The 18,448-nt window shown below is 38.4% G+C and overlaps 1 protein-coding gene across 1 annotated transcript; it reads right to left on the bottom strand.

The window, feature by feature from the left end:
- Positions 1–430: 430 nt before the first annotated feature.
- On the bottom strand, positions 431–16,090 carry LOC145777147 (ATPase MORC2-like). The gene is made up of 21 exons (XM_082588451.1): positions 15,923–16,090; positions 14,020–14,165; positions 12,127–12,229; positions 11,754–11,934; positions 11,204–11,297; positions 10,776–10,890; positions 10,551–10,679; positions 9,846–9,925; positions 9,262–9,436; positions 8,727–8,867; positions 7,920–8,035; positions 7,211–7,381; positions 6,459–6,697; positions 5,482–5,658; positions 5,106–5,186; positions 4,473–4,515; positions 3,889–4,022; positions 3,440–3,627; positions 2,872–2,965; positions 2,467–2,622; positions 431–2,315 (listed from the first exon to the last, which is right to left on the bottom strand). The coding sequence occupies exons 1-21, from the start codon at positions 15,985–15,987 to the stop codon at positions 2,247–2,249; spliced, it is 2,697 nt and encodes an 898-aa protein (XP_082444577.1). The 5' UTR covers positions 15,988–16,090; the 3' UTR covers positions 431–2,246.
- Between the last annotated feature and the right edge of the window lie 2,358 nt (positions 16,091–18,448).

The following is an 18,448-nucleotide window of genomic DNA, read 5'->3' as shown; positions in this document are numbered from 1 at the left end:
GGAAAATTGTCCTACCTTTCTTAACCAATGCGCCGCGGCGCAATGGTGGTAGCTGGTTCGCACGGAAAACTGTCCTATGTTAAAGTGCCTACCCTCCTGAGCACTGCGATGACACCAACCGAAAGGACGTATTGTCACCAGTTGCGTTGGCATGGGGGGTAATTTTGGACGCGGAAACATAAAACACCCCGTATTCTTTGGATGTAGTGCGTTTTACTTAGAATTGTCTTGATTTGGGTCCCGAAGACCTCATTGGGGGTCCAAATTATTCTTTGGTTTGCAACCACCAGGGTTTACAGGGTCGTGATAAATGTGGCAGTAAAAAAAATCTTCGTTTATGTTTGCACTTGCAGTTTTGCAAAGCGTGACGAGTTAGAACTGTGCTCAACAGAGACTTATCAAAGCCTGCTTGTGGGATAAGCAGTGAACGAGAAAGTACATGATTGTATTGGCATGAACTTACAACATTGTAACGAAGTAATGCAATACATCAAAGAAAAATAAGGTAACAGTTAAAAAAGCACTAAAAGAAAAATTAAAAGTGGTGGAATCTTCTTGCCATGGCGCTTAAGTGTTGTAGTTTGAATTTCGGCTTTATCAAATTAACCGTGACATCATCTGGTTAGTTTGTAAAAAAGCAAGCTGTTATACCACTGGCAGGTAATAAAAGGGGGGATTCAGTCTTTCAAAACAGTTTATTTTTAAACAGCTTTCTTAACATTCAATGAATCATCTGTAATTTCATGGTAATCCCACGATTTCAAATTACTCTGAACTCCTTTTAGTGCAACAAAACACGACGTCATAAGACGGTAAAGACCACGTACTGAGGGGGGGAGGAAAGAAGTTTTCTCAGTACAGCCTTAGCTTTGAAAATGGATGGGAAGAAAAACGGGGACATCTAAAAATAACATGGAAACAGCAGGCAGAGAATGAGATAGATTTCGAATTGACGAAGATGCGATGATCAAAATGAGGGAAGATAGGGGTGAAGGAAATCGTTGCAAGGAAATAATCATCCACCTCTACTGGTGGGGACAAAACTGAATTAGGACGATAATCATCTGTAAATACTTCATATTATAATATTAAGCGATAAAAATCACCCAATCCATACCGTGTGGCTCGATTACCGCATAAAAGAAACAAACAGTAACTGATGCAACTTTAAAAGCACCTTAGCGCATGAGCAATGAGCATCATCCTAAGATATTTTCTATGATTTCATCTCTTAAAAACATTGAATCAACATCACTAAAAAGTTTATAGCATAAACTTAACAAGAGAATAACATCTTCAACTGTTCAAAAAGCACTAAAAAGTGCGAAGCAATCCACATCGGGCTAATGACAAGTATTCAACCTCAGCTTCCAAAAGTTGCCATTTTATATTGTTAGATGCGGTGATACACTCAAACCGCGCAAGCTCAGTATGGCCACCATGCCACCTGGTTTGACGCTGAAAAATACGTAACGAAATGTCGAAAACTTTATATCACAAAAATCCGAAAACGATCCAGGTGTAAAACTTATTACATAATTAAAAGTCTATCACATTCAATAAAAGCATTAAAAATTCTTCGTGTTTCACTTGTTCTACTGAAAACAATTTAAAGCTAATACTGGACCTGTGTATATTTGACGAGTGATTGCAAACAATAGCATGACCCTTCTTGTTTGCAAATTGGTCGCTTGGACACCAAGGCTTCCTCGAGAGTTACCGCACCCTAGAGTAAGCTAAGTCTAATAAGGTTTCAGTGGCAATAAACCCGCCTTAGGTGGTAACTGGTCACAGCGGCCCTGAAATAAGCTTGCAGACAAATCCGCAAAAAAACAATATGAGAATTTTTGGACTAGCCTTTTGCTAGACCTCTGCTGTGTATTGTTTTTCGTTATGATGGTCAGAAATAAAAACAAACTAAACTGTGCGTCACTTTCCTTAGAAGTTTGATCATGACAGATGCACATTGCACAGTTGGAAATTGCTTTTGGTTTGCAAAGTTTTTGGATGACATCCTCAAAACCCGAAGCACCAAAGATGCGATTTTCACTCTGTCAAAACTCTAGATACATGCGGCCATAACAGGTTCGTTCCAGATTTGACAAGTGCAGGCTGCGTTGATGTCATAATTGAATATATTCCAGCACATGCTAAAGGTCCTCCATCAATTCATAAGCCATTGCGACCTGCGGCGCTTGCTTTCATCTTTATTAACCCCAGTTTGGAAATTCAAATATTATTCCGTGTCATGTTGCGTTTTCAAGATATTTCTTTGTGTAAACAATAACTTCATCGTGTGTCATGGAGGGTGTGTCCTGCAAAAATAAATATCAGAATAAAAATTGATTAAAAAAAAAACTATAACAGATTTTTATAAAAATGATCGGGTCTTGGTCAAATTAGATGAAAACAAATTGAATTCCCGGCCACACAACAGCAAGTGCTAATGACGTTTCAGAATCAAACCTTGTCAAATTTCAACAAAACTTCAAACAATAATTGCTGAGTTTCGGTCAGTTCTTGCCGAGTTGAATCTGCGGCTGCCCTCTGCTGGTCAGCTTGTGATCGAAAGTTGCTCACTAAACGGCGCAATCCCTTCTCGTAGTGGTCAAAGAATTCGTCCTGGAGAAAACGAAAATTGATAACACTTTTGGTAATGGGCAATGCTGCCCGATTGGTAAGCGGGAATTGTCTTAGACAAAACGAAAACAATAAATCCAGCATTAAAGTTCATAAAGCACATCACCCACAGGTGAAATCGTGAATTCCTCCTTAGAATACAACGTGATGCCCTACACCCCATGTGGTGGTAGATGAACAGATATGTCTGTGGTTCAACAAAGCGTATGAACAAAGTTCATTCAAGATTACCATAGGAAAGTCCACGAGTTCTTTCAAGGAGAGGTTGTTGATCTCTTCTTTGGGCATTTGCCATTGCGGCGGCAAGAAGTAACGCAAGCAAGTCCTGCACAAATACGAGGGAATTTAAAGTTGTTCCAGACAAAAACTGTTTCAAACGAAAATACTTTGAAGTGAAGAAATATGTTATTTCGACAGACCTGTTAAAACTGTAGTTTGATTTTATTACGAGCCATCTTTTGATAATAAGTAGAGCAGTGGTATATCTCAGATATATTGTAACTGTAACTTTTGTTGCATATATGGCCTTCCAAAGAGCTTGAAAGAAATTGAAAACATCAAAGTTAACTTTTTGAACTTTCAAGTTTTTCCCACCTTCAACACTGGGTGTTCGTACAAACAGCACAGAATGGCGTCGCGATGCTAAGTGTGGGAACAGCTATTGCAAGGCACGTTTTTGAAATGTTTAATTTTCTTTAGACTTGAATAATGAGACAAAATATCTTTAAAATATTTTAGGAGCTCCTGCCAATGATTTTTCAAAAACATGCACATTGCACATATCATTACGAGAAGAAACCTTAATTTTCCAAGAGCGTTTTCGTGCAATGCCATGACAGAGGCATCGATCTTGATGGATGGCGTGGGATCAGAGTCGACGGAGGTTGATTTGTTTCCTTTGGAGGAGCTTCCATTCGACAAGAATTCGGAATTTGAAACGAATCTCAAATCACTCGACCCTTCCTCGTACCATTTATCAAAGCGGTCCTGTTGTGGCAAGTCAAACACTTACATGCGGATGTATATGAACGCTGCGCAGTATATATGTCTCAGATTCCTGCGCTTTTTTACAAAGTGTAGCGACAACAGCAAAAACAGAAAATTGTAGTGTAAAATGTACCAGTGTATCAATAACAGAAAGTGTTTATGAAATTCAAGAAAATTTATCCACCTGTACGTAACAATCAACATTGTAAGAGTAATTTGAAACTCTCTATTTGAAACAGCAATTCCTCTCTATGTGATCACCTGCGCATGTTGGTCGAACTTGACCTTGTACTTGGCAGTCCGTCCGTCCACCATCTTCGACGAGACTACCCGACCAGGGCGCCACTTCCCGCTCACATTGACCTCTACCGGACGGCCAACCTGGGTTGTATCGCCTGAATGGAATGAAAGCAAGTGGTCAAAGTGACGCCAATGCAAGCACACTTGTTAAAGTGTTGCTACTGTGAGTTGCAGAATGATAAAAGAAAAACAAGTTCTTCAGCAATTGCAACTTGAAAACGAAATAATTTTGACTTCCTCATAAAAATTGTATCAATTGTTGAAAAAAAATCTTCATTCTATTTTGGGAAAAGTAGATCTGTTACAAGGGGCACTGTCGCATCCACAGGCAACTCGCAACGTAAATCAGCGTGTTGGATATTGGTAGGAGCGTAAACGAAACCACGATGGGTCGGTTAGGTAGGACTGTGAATTAGTTTATAAATTAATGACGGGTTTAACTGCTTTGGCGAGTGCTGTGTATAACCCAGCTGCAAAAGCAATTTTTTTATACATTGATTCGACGTCTGCTGATGTTTAACTGAATTAGCTGGGTAAGATTCTACCTGCATTTTCTTCATCACTGGAGTCGGAATCTTCCATAGAGACCTGTTATATGTTGATAATACTGAGTTCATATCTGAGCAATCATGAAATAAAAGTTGCTCTACAACTAAAATAACGATTGTGAGAAATTATCACACAAGGAATGACAAATGTAAGTGAAACAATAAAATTAGTCCCTTTCATATTGATTCAACGTTTGCAGTGTTCGAAGTAATGTGATTTTCAAAGTGTGACCGTTGGACATAATCTTGACTGCAATGACACAAATCCATCGGCAAAAAACATAACAAAAACAAAATAAGGTAATTCTAGGGTGATTCAAAATTAGTTTTTTCTAGTTTTTCTATTTTTTTCACCAAACTAAATTAATTGTTGAAGCTGAGTAGCACTACGTTCGTTAAACATTACGACTTTAAAACTGTGCAAAAACGAAATTAATAGAAAAAGCATAATTTGAAACAAATTTATTTGTTGTCCAATGAAAGTAGTGAGAAAGATAAATTATTTTCCCAGACAGCAAAATCCGTCATTTTTACATTGATTCAACGTCTGCAAAGGTTGAATCAATGTAAAATGGCAGATTTTCTGCTTGGGTTAATTCTATTAAATAGTAATTTGTTTAAATTTCATACTTTTGGCTTTTTCTTCTTCTTTTGAGTGGGGATAGAATTTGCATTTCCCGAAGAAGATTTTGCATCATCCACTGAGCGTCTCTGTATAAACCAAAATTACTCCCAGACAGCACAACTTAAAAAAAAAAACATAGCAAAAAGTTGACCAAACTTTCTCGTCTTGTAGAACAAATCGAAAAAACACACAAGTACCCAATAAAACCATTAAAACTGCACGATGACTCATTTCACAACTTTATCACATGTAAACAACAGCTATCACAACACGTAAAGTTACATTGGGTTGAATTCAAAACGGTCCATTGCATACATAATCATATACCAACTACTTATAGGAGGTCTTAAGAAAGTTTTAGTTAAAATTTTCCAACTTTACCTTGAAGCCAACACTAGTGGAGCTCATTCTTGAATCCTGTGTGGCCAGTTTCCTCTGGAGGAGAGGAATGTCATCATCAGAAGAAGGATCCTCGGAAGAATAAGTTGTTCTCTTACGGAATGAAGGAGACTTCATCTTTCTGATCGCGTCACGGCTACTAGTCACTGTCTGAACTTTCTATGAAGAAATACAATAAACAAATAAAACCTAACAACTACACGGCATTTAACGTAATATAATAACATGAAAATGGACTAAAAATTACAAATGTTTACGCATGTTAGCCCTTTACAATGAACTACAATAAACCAATGGCTGGCACTTAAAGCAACAACTTGAAAAAAAAACCTTCTTTCATCTAACCGACCTCATCCACTGAGCAACTTCACTTTTCAAGTGGCCACATTTTTTATGGATGATGCTGAATTTCAAAAATACAAAGTTGTAATTAATGATGCATTTCATAAAGTATGGGGAAAGAAGAGAACATCTTTGCTTGTAGTTCGACGTAAATGCAACGTCCGAAGCTTCTTAGTAGAAAGATTTGATGCAGAACTCATTTACTCAATAATAGCAACTGGCGAAAATACGGCTGTTGATCAAAATTATTTTTTGAACAATGTTTGTCTGATGATATACTAGCCCTGCAGATGTAACTAATGATAACATACAATGAGGCAAAGAGCATAATTACAAACAGTAGAACATGTGATGGCTAAGGTAAACAAGATTGAACTGAACAAGGAAGATACGATAGTCATAAATGGAGAGAGGCGAAAAAAAGATTGCATGGAAACATTGGCCACCCACTAGCGGGAATCAAACCTAAATTGTATGATGATGATGCACAAAAAAAGTAGTGAGAATTCTAGCAACTTAATTTTTTCTATATTATCTACAGTGCCTCTGTCTTCCTCGACTTAAGCACTGGTAGGGTATCACTGCATTGGTATCAATTGATTCTGGAGAATACTTACAGAAACTTTGACTAGTTCCTTCTGCATTTTTTCCATCTTGTCTTGAAGATCTGCTTTTTTCCGCTCGACGCTCTTCTCTTCTTTATGGAATTCCAAGGTCGGAATCTGAGGGAGGACCTCCGCACACTGACATTTGTTGAACTTATGATCAGGATTAGATGAGCACACCCAGTCGTCCGGAGGATCTTTTCCAACCATATTCCTCTGAAACGGGAGTGTCCTCCATTTGAGGCAGCTGTCTGAAGATTTTCAAACAAAGTTAAGAAGTTTCAAAAAAAAAAACTTCGTTACTTAGTAAACTTTTTATCGAATCTTCTTATGTAGACATCAAACAGAATCTATTCTATTTGAATAAAACTATACTGACGCAGACGCACGTGTGTGGCGAAAGCTCTATTTAATAAAATTGAATTTTCTGATTTAGTGTATTGTCTGTTTTTTTTAAGTTACGAAGGTTCAGGATCTACAGTTCTACACACCAGATCCGCCCTGATAGTTCAATAAAATCGTTTGTGGAAACTAGGACTGAGAAAACTCTTGGAAGCTTAGTTCCAGGATTTTGTATCTTAATTATCCCTTCTGCTAGGTGCTGCTGAATGGAGTGCAGTCCTTGAGGATTGTTGCTTAAGCGCAATGCCCCAAAACTGACCAGTTGTGCGTGATCTCGAGCTTCTTTGTAATTGAGCTATTAGGATAAGAAACTTTGTGAGCAATGGGAATGCACGGAAGAGAAAATAAATTAAAAATCTCACCGCATTGGATGACCTTGGACGTCTGCATTGCTCTCTGGCGTTCATACTTCTCCTCCTTCGAAGGTGGTTGACTCCAGTCGTTGTTGAGGTAACCGAAAGACTCCCAAAATGATAAAACCCCTTTTCCTAAGCTTACTTTGGAGTCTTTCCAATAGCATTGCAAATGATCTCCTGCGTTCAGACACACAAAACAAGTTAGCGCTTTGCTGTGAAATGTCAACATTATTATTAACAAAGTTATTATATCAATAGTAGCATTGTTCTCAAAAATGTGTTTCTCTCTTCTTTTGAGCATCAAGATTTCGCTATCTGCTGGTAGACAAACAAGCATACCAGCATTGTCTACCTTGATAACATGTAGCAACTACTAACTGAACAGCCTGAAAATGGAGTTCCAACTAAAACTGAAGTGCGATTAAACCAAACACAAACGGGCATCATTCTTCTTCTTTCGTTTGAGACTAGATCAAATCAAATTTCAGGGCAGGTGGTGGAGAGCCAGGTGAGTGTAGCTTCGTCCAGCGTTGCTATACCATGCGTTCCATTTGGTGCCTTGTAGATGGGGCATTCGAGAACGACATGGTCAGCAGTTTGTTCATCCGCGCCGCATTCGCAGGCCGATGAGGAAGCCAGACCCCACTTCGGGCATCATTGAAAACACAGAAGCAACTTGTTATCGTCACTTGTTACGTTGCAATCGGTTTCTCACCCATGGACTTCAGCAAGTGTCTGTACTCCTTGTTGTCCGCGAAATGTTGTTTGTTGTGGGTGGGCTCCAGCACGAGGTATGGCACGTTCACCACGCCGATCACACCAGCACAGGTACTAGACAATGAGGGATGAAAAGCACATGACAAGTTTTGTATACACGTTTCTAGGTGAGGAGAAAGAGCGGCGTCCAAAAAGAAAGATGGAAAGAACAGGTGAAGAATGAAGCAAACAAGTTGGATGAGGAAGAACTAAAGGAGGAAAATGCGATGGGCGGAATAAGATAGAGAAAAGTGGTAAAGACAATCGCTGCAAGGAACGAATCGGCCACCCCTACTATATCGGGATAAAACCGAATTCGGATGATGTTGGTGATGGAAAGTTTTGTATAGCGATGTATTACATCGATCATGAAGAATGCAAACCGAAAAGTTTAGGATATTATCTCAATACATGATGGAGTGAGATAAGTTAACACCGCTCTGTATGAAAGCACATAATTTAATCAAACATCCGACGAAGCATCTTTCCATTTTGTAAATGGAAGTGCTATGTAGCTGAAATGGAAATTAAACACATGGAAGACTTGCAGGTGATGAAAGCGAAATTTTCCTTTCAACATTCAACATGCTTTGTCGTATGTAAAATAAATGAAAGGCGGCAAGTCGAGGGATACACCATCTAGCGGTAACCCAATACAATATCGGACAGCCACCAAGACAATAAGAGCAAAAGATGGCACGGTATTGGGATGACTGGCGGCGATGTGGTGACTAATCGGTGGTGGCAGAGATTGCATGATACTCACAGTCCGCCGTTGATTTGTGGGCCAACCCTTTCGTACATACGAATCAACCTGCTGCAGTTGTAGATGAACATTCCGTAGTATTTCCTATTGTCTATGTTGAACCCAAACACGAAATCCAGCGTCTTTCGATCTTTCAACGCCCTACATGCCAGTAATAGACGTTAAAGTGAACTTACGTTTGCGTAAGAAAAGAGCAAAGAGCAAGTTTGCTGCCACAGTCCTATCATTGTGAAAACACAAAAGCCTATAAAATAGATAAAATATGAAGTATGTATAATTGTATATTGTATAATATATTATACCTAACAGAACCATAGACTTCTTTTTATGACACTGGCTAATGAAGAACAAGCTGTTTTGAATACAGAGTGTGACAGACCAAAGGTCAAAAGCAGATGCGGTATACGAGTTTCTATGATTGGGCTTGCATCCATAGTTCAAAGCCCTTGCTCTCATACGACACAGGAAGGATTTATAAGCTTTTGAAGTTAAAAACAAAACACATTCTCTCAATAAGAGACTTCTTGTTTCCTACTTTCGCTTAAAGTCGGCGCTTTCCCGCTTCGAGGTGGCAAGTTTGCGGCAGCCGACGGCTTTCTCTTGAGCCAATCGCATCGCGCTTAATTCCGCCTTCTTCGATTTCGCTTGAAGACTTATTTTCTTTTCCAAATCCCGACTCACACTCTCGGCCTCTCTAGCCTTCTCGTCCGCTGTTGAGAAACAGAAAATTGAATTTTAATTCCTTGAATGTAGTAGATACTCTGAGTGAAACAAGTTATGGCGCTATTTTGCCATAAAACCAGCTAGAAAATTAGTCTTATTTACAGTTTCAATAAATTAAATTAACTAACCAAAAGCAGTTGATTAAAAACAACACGTCTTAATTCATCAGTTTCTCAGGTAGTAATGGAAAAACGAACCTAAAAACCAACTTGTATTGGAAATCATATTAGGTGAGAGAATTTCCTGTACTTTCCAGCAATAGTTTGCAGGGTTTGCATTTACCTCCCACAAGTTATCTACATTCTACACTAATGCGACCCTCGGTGTATTTTTTGTAGCTTAATACAGAGAAAACGTTTTATAATTATCTTACAAGAGACCGCGGTCAGAACTCACCAATACGGTATTCCTGCTCGGCTTTTCCCACTTCTTCTTCTGATCGCTTTTTGAATCTCGACGACGAAAACTTGTACATTCTGACGAACAGAATCAAACACCTCATATCAACCACCGAGTGGGTAATTTGCTTATAACGAATATAACGGGCAACTGTTATTGTACGAATGACCAGCTTAGCAAGTGTTAACGGCAATCACCGCACGGAAAGGTAGCCGGTGAGAACGAAAAATCAGGCACAGTGTTAGTTTCACGTATATTCTATATTCAGAAACTTTCTGCTACATGACATATCCAACTTGAACACTTTTTTGTTAAAAAGCGAAGTGAAAAGTCATCGAATTTTTAAAGAAACAACGAAAACAATAGCTCTCATTCATCATCAATGCTTTTGAAATGTACGTGTATGTGGCAGTGACACGCATGCCGGCGCAAAATACTGCATCACATAAAGTGTTTGTAAAAGTGAAAGCAAAAAACAAACACATTTTCTTTGGTACACTAAACAGTAATCCAACAAATTTACTATCTTTGTAAAACGAAGGAAGCCTTTATGACGCGGTCCGTATGCCGCAAGACAGTAATCACGCGGGACTTGGAGGGGTCTGGAAAAAGGTGTAAATGACAAAACGCGAACTTCGCGTCATAATGCCGTGTACCGTTACAGAACACCTTGTCTCGAACAGTTCGACTACGATATCTTACTTTGTGTTGTGCAAGGAACATGCTAATCGCTTGGTTCGAATTTTCCTCCCTTGAACATAGACCTTCATGCGTGGGTCGAGGTACAATATTGAAGCGTAAGCTTTGAAAGAGACACGTTCGGGCCAGTTGCTGTCAACATATTGATCAATATTCGTAAAAAAAACATGAAGAACAAACAGCCTGTGTTGTGCTGCTCATATACGATATTAAAAGCTCAAATTTTACCTGTCGTCCTCAAGGTCCGCTTCACCCATACGAATGTCAGTGGGATCGCTGTGTATGTCCAGTTCAGGTTCACCAGAATCCAGCAATTTCAAATTGTATATGACAATCAAAGTGCCTTCGTAAAAGAGAATGTGATAAATATAAAAATTTCAAAAATAATTAAGGTAACGTAATCTATTCTAAACTTTATAGATGGTTACGTTTATTTTAAATCATCGTACAGTGTTTCGACCTGTTAAGCATGCAGATCTCATAGACCCCGTCCCCGATATTAAGATATTGCACTGGTCGCAGCAATTAGGAGATATTGCCTGAATTGCTGCCTCATAAGCAAGACGAACATCATGCATTAATCGCACTACTGGAACTTCCTTTGATCATTTTTTAAAAATCTAAATGAACCCTGCTTTAAACATCAATGAAAACACCTGTCTGGTCCTTGATGTTATCAAACTGTTGAACAACGTCTTGCTCGGTTTGAAAAGGTGAATATTTGTTGATCAGTTGCATTTCCATGTCGTACTGAAAGAGATTCGAAACAGATGATTATAAAAAATAAAAAGTGGGAGTGCTATCTGCACATAGGGAAAAGTGAAAACTACAAATTATGTAGCCTAACTATTGCCTGTCCTTTATACTGCATAATGTGGTCTCCGTGGATAGAAACACGCAGTGGAAACCTACCTACTACCCGGAGTGTTTTGAGGGAGTTTAGGTTTTTGCACTAAGCTAATTTAAATATGATAGTGGCTTTATTTTATGACAAAAAAGTATGATAAGATAAACAACTTTAATTTTGTTGCGTATCTGAGCTATGGTTGACAAGTCCCTTAGCCGCAAATACGACAGACATTCCCTTTTCTTCGTACAAACATTTTTCATAATTGTCTTGACTCTATGTAAGATTGAATCAGCTATATATATCGCATTTTCATCAGCTGCAATGCTGCAAAGATTATTGCTAATTGGTCAGCTTACTCTATCCTGACCACCAAGCTGTAAGAACGGCTGTTTGGTTTTAGCGTCCCACACTGGCATGGGAACGATGATGCTGTCAAGATTTTCACGGTCATGGAAGGTTCTCGATAACATAAGACAAGTCAGTTGGTCTTCTTTCTTGGAGAACAAAATGAAATCATTTCCAATCCGCATTGACCCGCTGAAAAAAGCAGATGTTAGAGCCAACACGGAAAATGTACTACCAGTACTCTGTTTTATAACAATGTTGCTCAATTCATGTCAATTTAAAAGTTACGTACATGATCAGTAGTCAAGCAGTTCCAAACACTAATCACAAAGTCTTTTACTGACAGAAGTGAATTTTTTTCCAATTACAGTAATTGCAACTTACGATTTTAATCCATTCCCGTACTGCCCTATCATTTGGTTGCTGGCAAGTCTTTTGAAAGACTTTCCAAACTGCACAATGTTTGCCACATCAACCGGGTCCATCCCTGTAAGTGGTTGTTGGTTACATTGAGTATAACCAAAGATCACTCGTTTGCTGCAAATCGCTTTCATGCATTTTGTAAATTCGATTTTTATATCTACTGTGTCGCTGCACCTATGAGAGCCAATAGGTTGCATGGGTTACATATGTCAACAAACCATCTTTCAAGGTGGTAAATACATGATGCAAATTCGGTAACATATTTTTGTAAGGTAGCAGTAGCCTGTAGAACGGAGTTTTGCTTAGCTCGACCAAGACATCGTTCTTTTGTAAAACTTGCTGTATTGAAAGCAATGTTTTTGCTTTCCACACCTCAAGGAACACAAAGGTTTCACACACTGCTGTGTGCGAATCAGTTTTGAGCAGCAATCTAAGATGAATACTTGATGCCAACACCAAGTTTGGTTAATTTAAAAATTGTGTCTTCAATGCCAAATTTTTAAACCTTAGAACTTGTTTTAAAAACCCAATTAAATCACTTATTCATCTGCCAAAATTTATTTTGTTTGTTGTGTTTAAACAATAAACAAACCATACGCCTAGAGATTAAAGACTAGGGTTGAGTGGATGAATAGGCAAGTAAGCTCATCTTTGTGTTGATTTTCAAGAACAGGGTTGAAAAAGTCATGATTATTTTGATTTCAACCAGCTTTTTTGGATAAACAAATTTGTATATATTGTCTATTTAAGGTGGCGGTGGGGGGAAGATTACTTTAGTGATAAAGCTCAGTTCGTTAGCGCGTCACTTCTGGAACGAAGAAGCTTCAAGATCAAGCGGCACTGGTTTGACTCTCGGAGTGTGCGCTTGAGCAACGCACGTTAAGGACTGCTCTCCATTCAACGGCATCCAATGAATGGAATAATTCCCCGGCAACATGACTTCAACAATTGGAAACTTCACTCTGTCAATCTCGGTGGATCGGGCCTGCGTCAGTGCTTCAAAGCTTCTACAAGTATGCGAAACTGCCAGAATTAAGCTCTGCAAGAAGCTTTCCCAGTCCGAGGATAAAGATTCAATCAATCAAGTTTACTTTTGAGGCAATAATTACATAGCTTAGACTTTATTTATTAATTATTTCGTTTTACATTTAATCTTTGCGATGAAAGTCAGAACTCATTTCGACAGAGTTCAGACTTCGTTTATCCTCTAATGCACATGTCCATTTGCTTTTTTTTTTCATGAGACACATACAATCAGACCTTTTGTAACAAAAGTTTAATAGTATGGTACAAAACAATAAAAGTTCATATGAACAAAATTAGAAGTTTATTTTGCAATGAGAAATTCATACATACAGAATGATACAGGGTCCCACAGTTAAATTGGGCTTTTGCGTTTTTGCATAATTTCTCGATTTTATGGATAAAAAAGATAAAATTATCAATTATCATTTTAACTTTATTAATGTACATAATCCTTACAATCTATTTAACTTAATTATTCAATAAATTATGATGGCCCTTTGCTTTAATAATTTTGGATACTCTCTAGCGAAACTGCAAACCATTTATCTTCATCATCGATAATCGTGATTCCGCAATGCTCTTCGAATGGCTGCTTTAAGGGAGCAGTTCTACTTAGAATCGCATTTTTCGTACTTGTCATAAATAACAATCTACACACAAAAGTTCACCCACAAACCCCAACAAACCATATATTGCCGGAAAAAGGAGGAAACAAGCTATCCAAAAATATTTACTTTGTTAGGCTGGGGTAATCCATTAAGGGTTTATACCATTTTACATTTAACTGGCAATTGCAAAACTGATGAAATTAAAAAGAATTTTTTTTACCTTCACCGTTATCAAGAAAGTTCAGCATGAAACCTCCACGGAGATCACGTGATGGGGTGGAATATACATTAATTTTAGTGGCAGCTGCATCTCTTGCATTGTCAACAAGTTCTGCGAGAGCACCGAAAAGAAACTCGTGTGTTGTTCTGAAAAGTAAAGTATATGAATATTCATTAAATTGATTCCTAAACGTAAAAATTCACCAAGTGTTTGAAGCAAAACAAAATACCATAAAATTTAATTCAAAATAAACCTAAGCCCAAAAATTTCTGGTTCATAATAATATTTTGCATTTCAACACACTTTCAACGTAGCTTACTACAGTCGGAATGGCCCGTTTCGGTGAGTCCGATTCGGTGAGTCCAATTCGGTGAGTCCGATTCCCTATTCAGTGATTTTTTGAATTTTTTTTTTAAATTATCGGGTACCGTAGCCTAATTATCATTGCCGTTTTAGGGTTAGTTAGGGGTTAAGGTTAAGGGGTTAGGAACTCACCGAATCGGACTAACCGAATCGGACTCACCGAATCGGACTCACCAAATAGTAGCAGACCCTACTACAGTAGTCCTGCTCATTAAGCTCACCTCAGGACCAAATACTTATTGGGCTTATTAAGCGGGCAAGACTGTTAAGTTGGGGAAAAATTTCTGCCACTCCTATATAATGCACAATTGACTATGGTCAACAGTACTATGGCTGAAATTTGCTAAATCTTTTAATAACTACACACAACAATCAGTTCTTTCAAAAAATTAAATTTTTTGCGATTTGTGCCAGCCCAGCAACAAGCTGTGTTTCGCACAATTCAATGCAATTAGATCCAAGATAAATGGTTTGTAACGAAACAGTTGAATTAAGAACTGAATTAGGTATCATATATACATAATAAAAAGCTGCGAGTAGACTACCAATCAACTCTTCAACAAATAAACAGTGAAATTTTTGAAAGTAAATCAAAAAATAGTAGATTGTGACTGCTTTCTACACAAATTCAAATAAATGTAATCAAAAATTAGTCTTATAAAGCGGTTGTTTTATTACTAAATAGGGCTTTATAAGCGGGTGGGCCTATTAACCTTGTAGGCTTAATAAGCGAAGACTACTGTAATAAGATTCTTTTGTATTTTATTTTTGTTTTGACTGCATAACGAAACAAAAAAATAACTTTTAATCTACGATAGCCAATCCAAAAATATGATTGCACCGTAACTAACAAAGTTACTCAAGTTAGTTTGATTAAACTTCCAGCAAATGGTCCAACCAATGATGGAAACTCTTTTGATTGCAGAAAAATGAAACTTTAGGAACAAATTATATTAATTTGTCTACTACCGGTCTCCGGTATATCAAAACTTTTTCTTGATTTCCTTGCGGTGTCAATATAAGTGAATTCTACTGTACAAAAAATTGTCATGTATATGTACATAAACGTTTCTACAAATAAAATAGTCTCCATAGGTGGGGACCAGAGCAACTTATATATACAGGCAAATCCTTCCCTATTACCAAAGTTGCCAGATGCTTTTCAGATTTCCAGCACAGGTGCTAAAATCTAGTCCATTGTTTTATGGTAACAATAGCACAAAATTAGCTTAAAACCACAAAAAATATACGGTACACAGTATACCAGTAGTCCAGTACTATATTTATTAACTACTACCCAAAGTAGCAAAAATAAATACTAGTAGATTGCCTCTACTCAAATTTGAAGCATGCACTTGACATGGCCTGTGTATACTGTATACAGGTCGCCATGATGAAGACTATTCAGAAACTTTGACAATGTTCTTTAAATGTAGATAAATCTTGTATAACGTAAAAAAGTTTGCAAAAGTGAAATACACTACATTTTGTCCTATTGCTTCTAATCTACACTTTAACAAACCTTGTTGCTAGTACTTACGAATTTGTATGCAAGTAGTTTTGAGTTAGTCCTGCTCTTGTGAGGCTTGGGTAAAGATCTGCCATTGGAACAAAAACACTTTGTAGCTTTGTAATCAGTCAGAAATTAAATTTAAAACAAAGCACGTGTCTTGGTACAGTAGTTACTTAATTGATAATTTGATATACATATACACAATACACATCTAAAAGGTTAACACAAAGCACAATGTAGCCTTTGAATCTAATTCAATGGGGTGTCAGATGTTACGTCCCTGAGATTTTTCGTCCCGATGTTTCGGCCCTACATAACATCGGCTACTTTGTTGGAAAGTGCGAGATTGAGAGTGGAAATACACCGCCGAAAGATCTCAGGTACAAACCATCTGGCAAGCGTGCGAGATTGAGAGTGGCAAAACACTGCAACCGAAAAGAAGTTTTATTCAAAGTGGAACTTGAATTGAATGAAAAGTCAGCATGTACGCCTAGCTGTGGCTGTACTTCAGACTGTAGCAGTGTAACTAACCCGAGCAACCGCACGCACCCCCAACCGCGCGACGGTGGCGCCCTCGTCATTTCATGACAAGACGAATCGCAGACCAGAAGACTTACTCACAACGAATCGCAGTCGAAATACTGTTCTAGCAATCAGGACACTCCGGTCTTCAACTAGGTCGTCTGCGGATGATTCGGCGCCTTACCTCGACACCTTGGCCGCGACCGACCTAAGCGGCCTCTCCGCAGCTTCACCAAAAGAAAGACGATCGCCTGCTTCAGACCGGGCGCAAACAAATCGTCGCTTGTCAGGAAGGATTCCGACTTAGAGGCGTTTCACTTGTAAGCCAGCGGACGGTAGCTTCGCGCTGCTGGCCGATCGGCCAAGCGCACGTACCAGATGTTCTAATCTGCTGTTCCTCTCGTACTGAGCAGAGTTGCTGTCGCGGCGACCCTCAATCGGGAGACGAGCGTTCATCAGTAGGGTAAAACTAACATGTCTCATGACGGTCTCAACCCAGCTTACGTTGCATATTGGACTATTGGTGGGTGAACTGTCCAGTACGCTTAAGGGTCGAAACGTCGAGACGAAAGATCTCAAGGACGAAACATCTAGGACAACACTAAAAGGCGGAAATGTGGAAATAAGCCGAAATAACTTCAGAATTAAAACAGTCATAGTATTTAATGATCTCACAATTGCTTCTAAACAATATCTTTCAATGATATTTCAACATAAAAGTAGGTTCGGTGGTGAGTTGTTGTTAAAAATCGCATTTCCGCCTTTTTCCTAATTCAATAACTTCCTTTCAATTTTCGAAATTTACTCCAATAACTGTGGAATTAAAACAGTCAAAGTATTTAATGACCTCACAATTGCTTCTAAACAATATATTTCAATGATATTTCAACATAAAAGTGGGTTCGGTGGTAAGTTGTTGCTAAAAATCGCATTTCCGCCTTTTTCCATGTTGCAACATTTCATTCTTTCATGATGAAGTTATCACTATGTTAAACAATATGGACGCCAAGATCGTACTTCTGCGTTTTCTACATCGGCATTAAATCGCTACTTCTGCAGACAATACGCCATTTCACGCCCGGCTTATTTTCGCGTTCCGCATTTCCGCCTTTTAGTGTTGCCCAAACATCTAGCAAACTAGGGCCGAAACGTCGGGACGAAAGATCTCAGGGACGAAATATCTGGCAAGCATTCAATGAGAGTTGTAACATGGTGGATTCGCTTATCTTTTACAGTACCGTACCGTATAAAGAATAACTCTTGGCACCAGTGTTAAACCCTACCGTATCTACAGTATGTACTGGTATTATACTAGTTAGAAAGATTCGCAAAATAGTCATGAACTTTCTCTGCTGCCTGTCTATTGCAGAATTTACGATAGTTTTTTATGGTGCTAGTCTTTTTGTAACGATTATTCTTGTATATACCGTACTAAATTTCACACCAGATGAAACCAAAGTTTTTTTCTTTCTTCTCTCTACTGATAGCCATTACACTTTAAAAATCACCTGTAGTTTTGGAAAGATTCACAAACATGCGAAGCAAGACAGCCATACATAATTTTTTTCGGACTTTGATATTACTTCAAAGTGATGAAAAATAAAGCGTCAATATGAATGCGTGCATGGCTTCGGCATTGTTCAAAAGAGTGCTGTAACATTTTCTGTAAATACTGATAGGGTGGAAGCTAACTTGGTGACCTCATAAGGTCTTTCGCTTCCATCCTTTCTCATTTCATTATGGTGGAAACTAACTTGGTGACCTCATAAGGTCTTTTGCTTCAATCCTCTCTCATTTCATTATGGTGGAAACTAACGAAACTTGGTGACCTTATAAGGTCTTTCGCTTCTATCCTTTCTCATTTCATTATGGTAGAAACTAACTTGGTGACCTCATAAGGTCTTTCGCTTCCATCCTTTCTCATTTCACTATGGCAGAAACTAACTTGGTGACCTCATAAGGTCTTTCGATTCCATCCTCTCTCATTTCATTATGGTGAAAGCTGACTTGGTGACCTCGTAAGGTATTTTG

This window comes from Aplidium turbinatum, chromosome 9 (genome assembly GCF_918807975.1).
Source record: "Aplidium turbinatum chromosome 9, kaAplTurb1.1, whole genome shotgun sequence".
NCBI classification, from domain to species: domain Eukaryota; kingdom Metazoa; phylum Chordata; class Ascidiacea; order Aplousobranchia; family Polyclinidae; genus Aplidium; species Aplidium turbinatum.
This window is presented reverse-complemented; position numbering and strand designations above follow the sequence as displayed.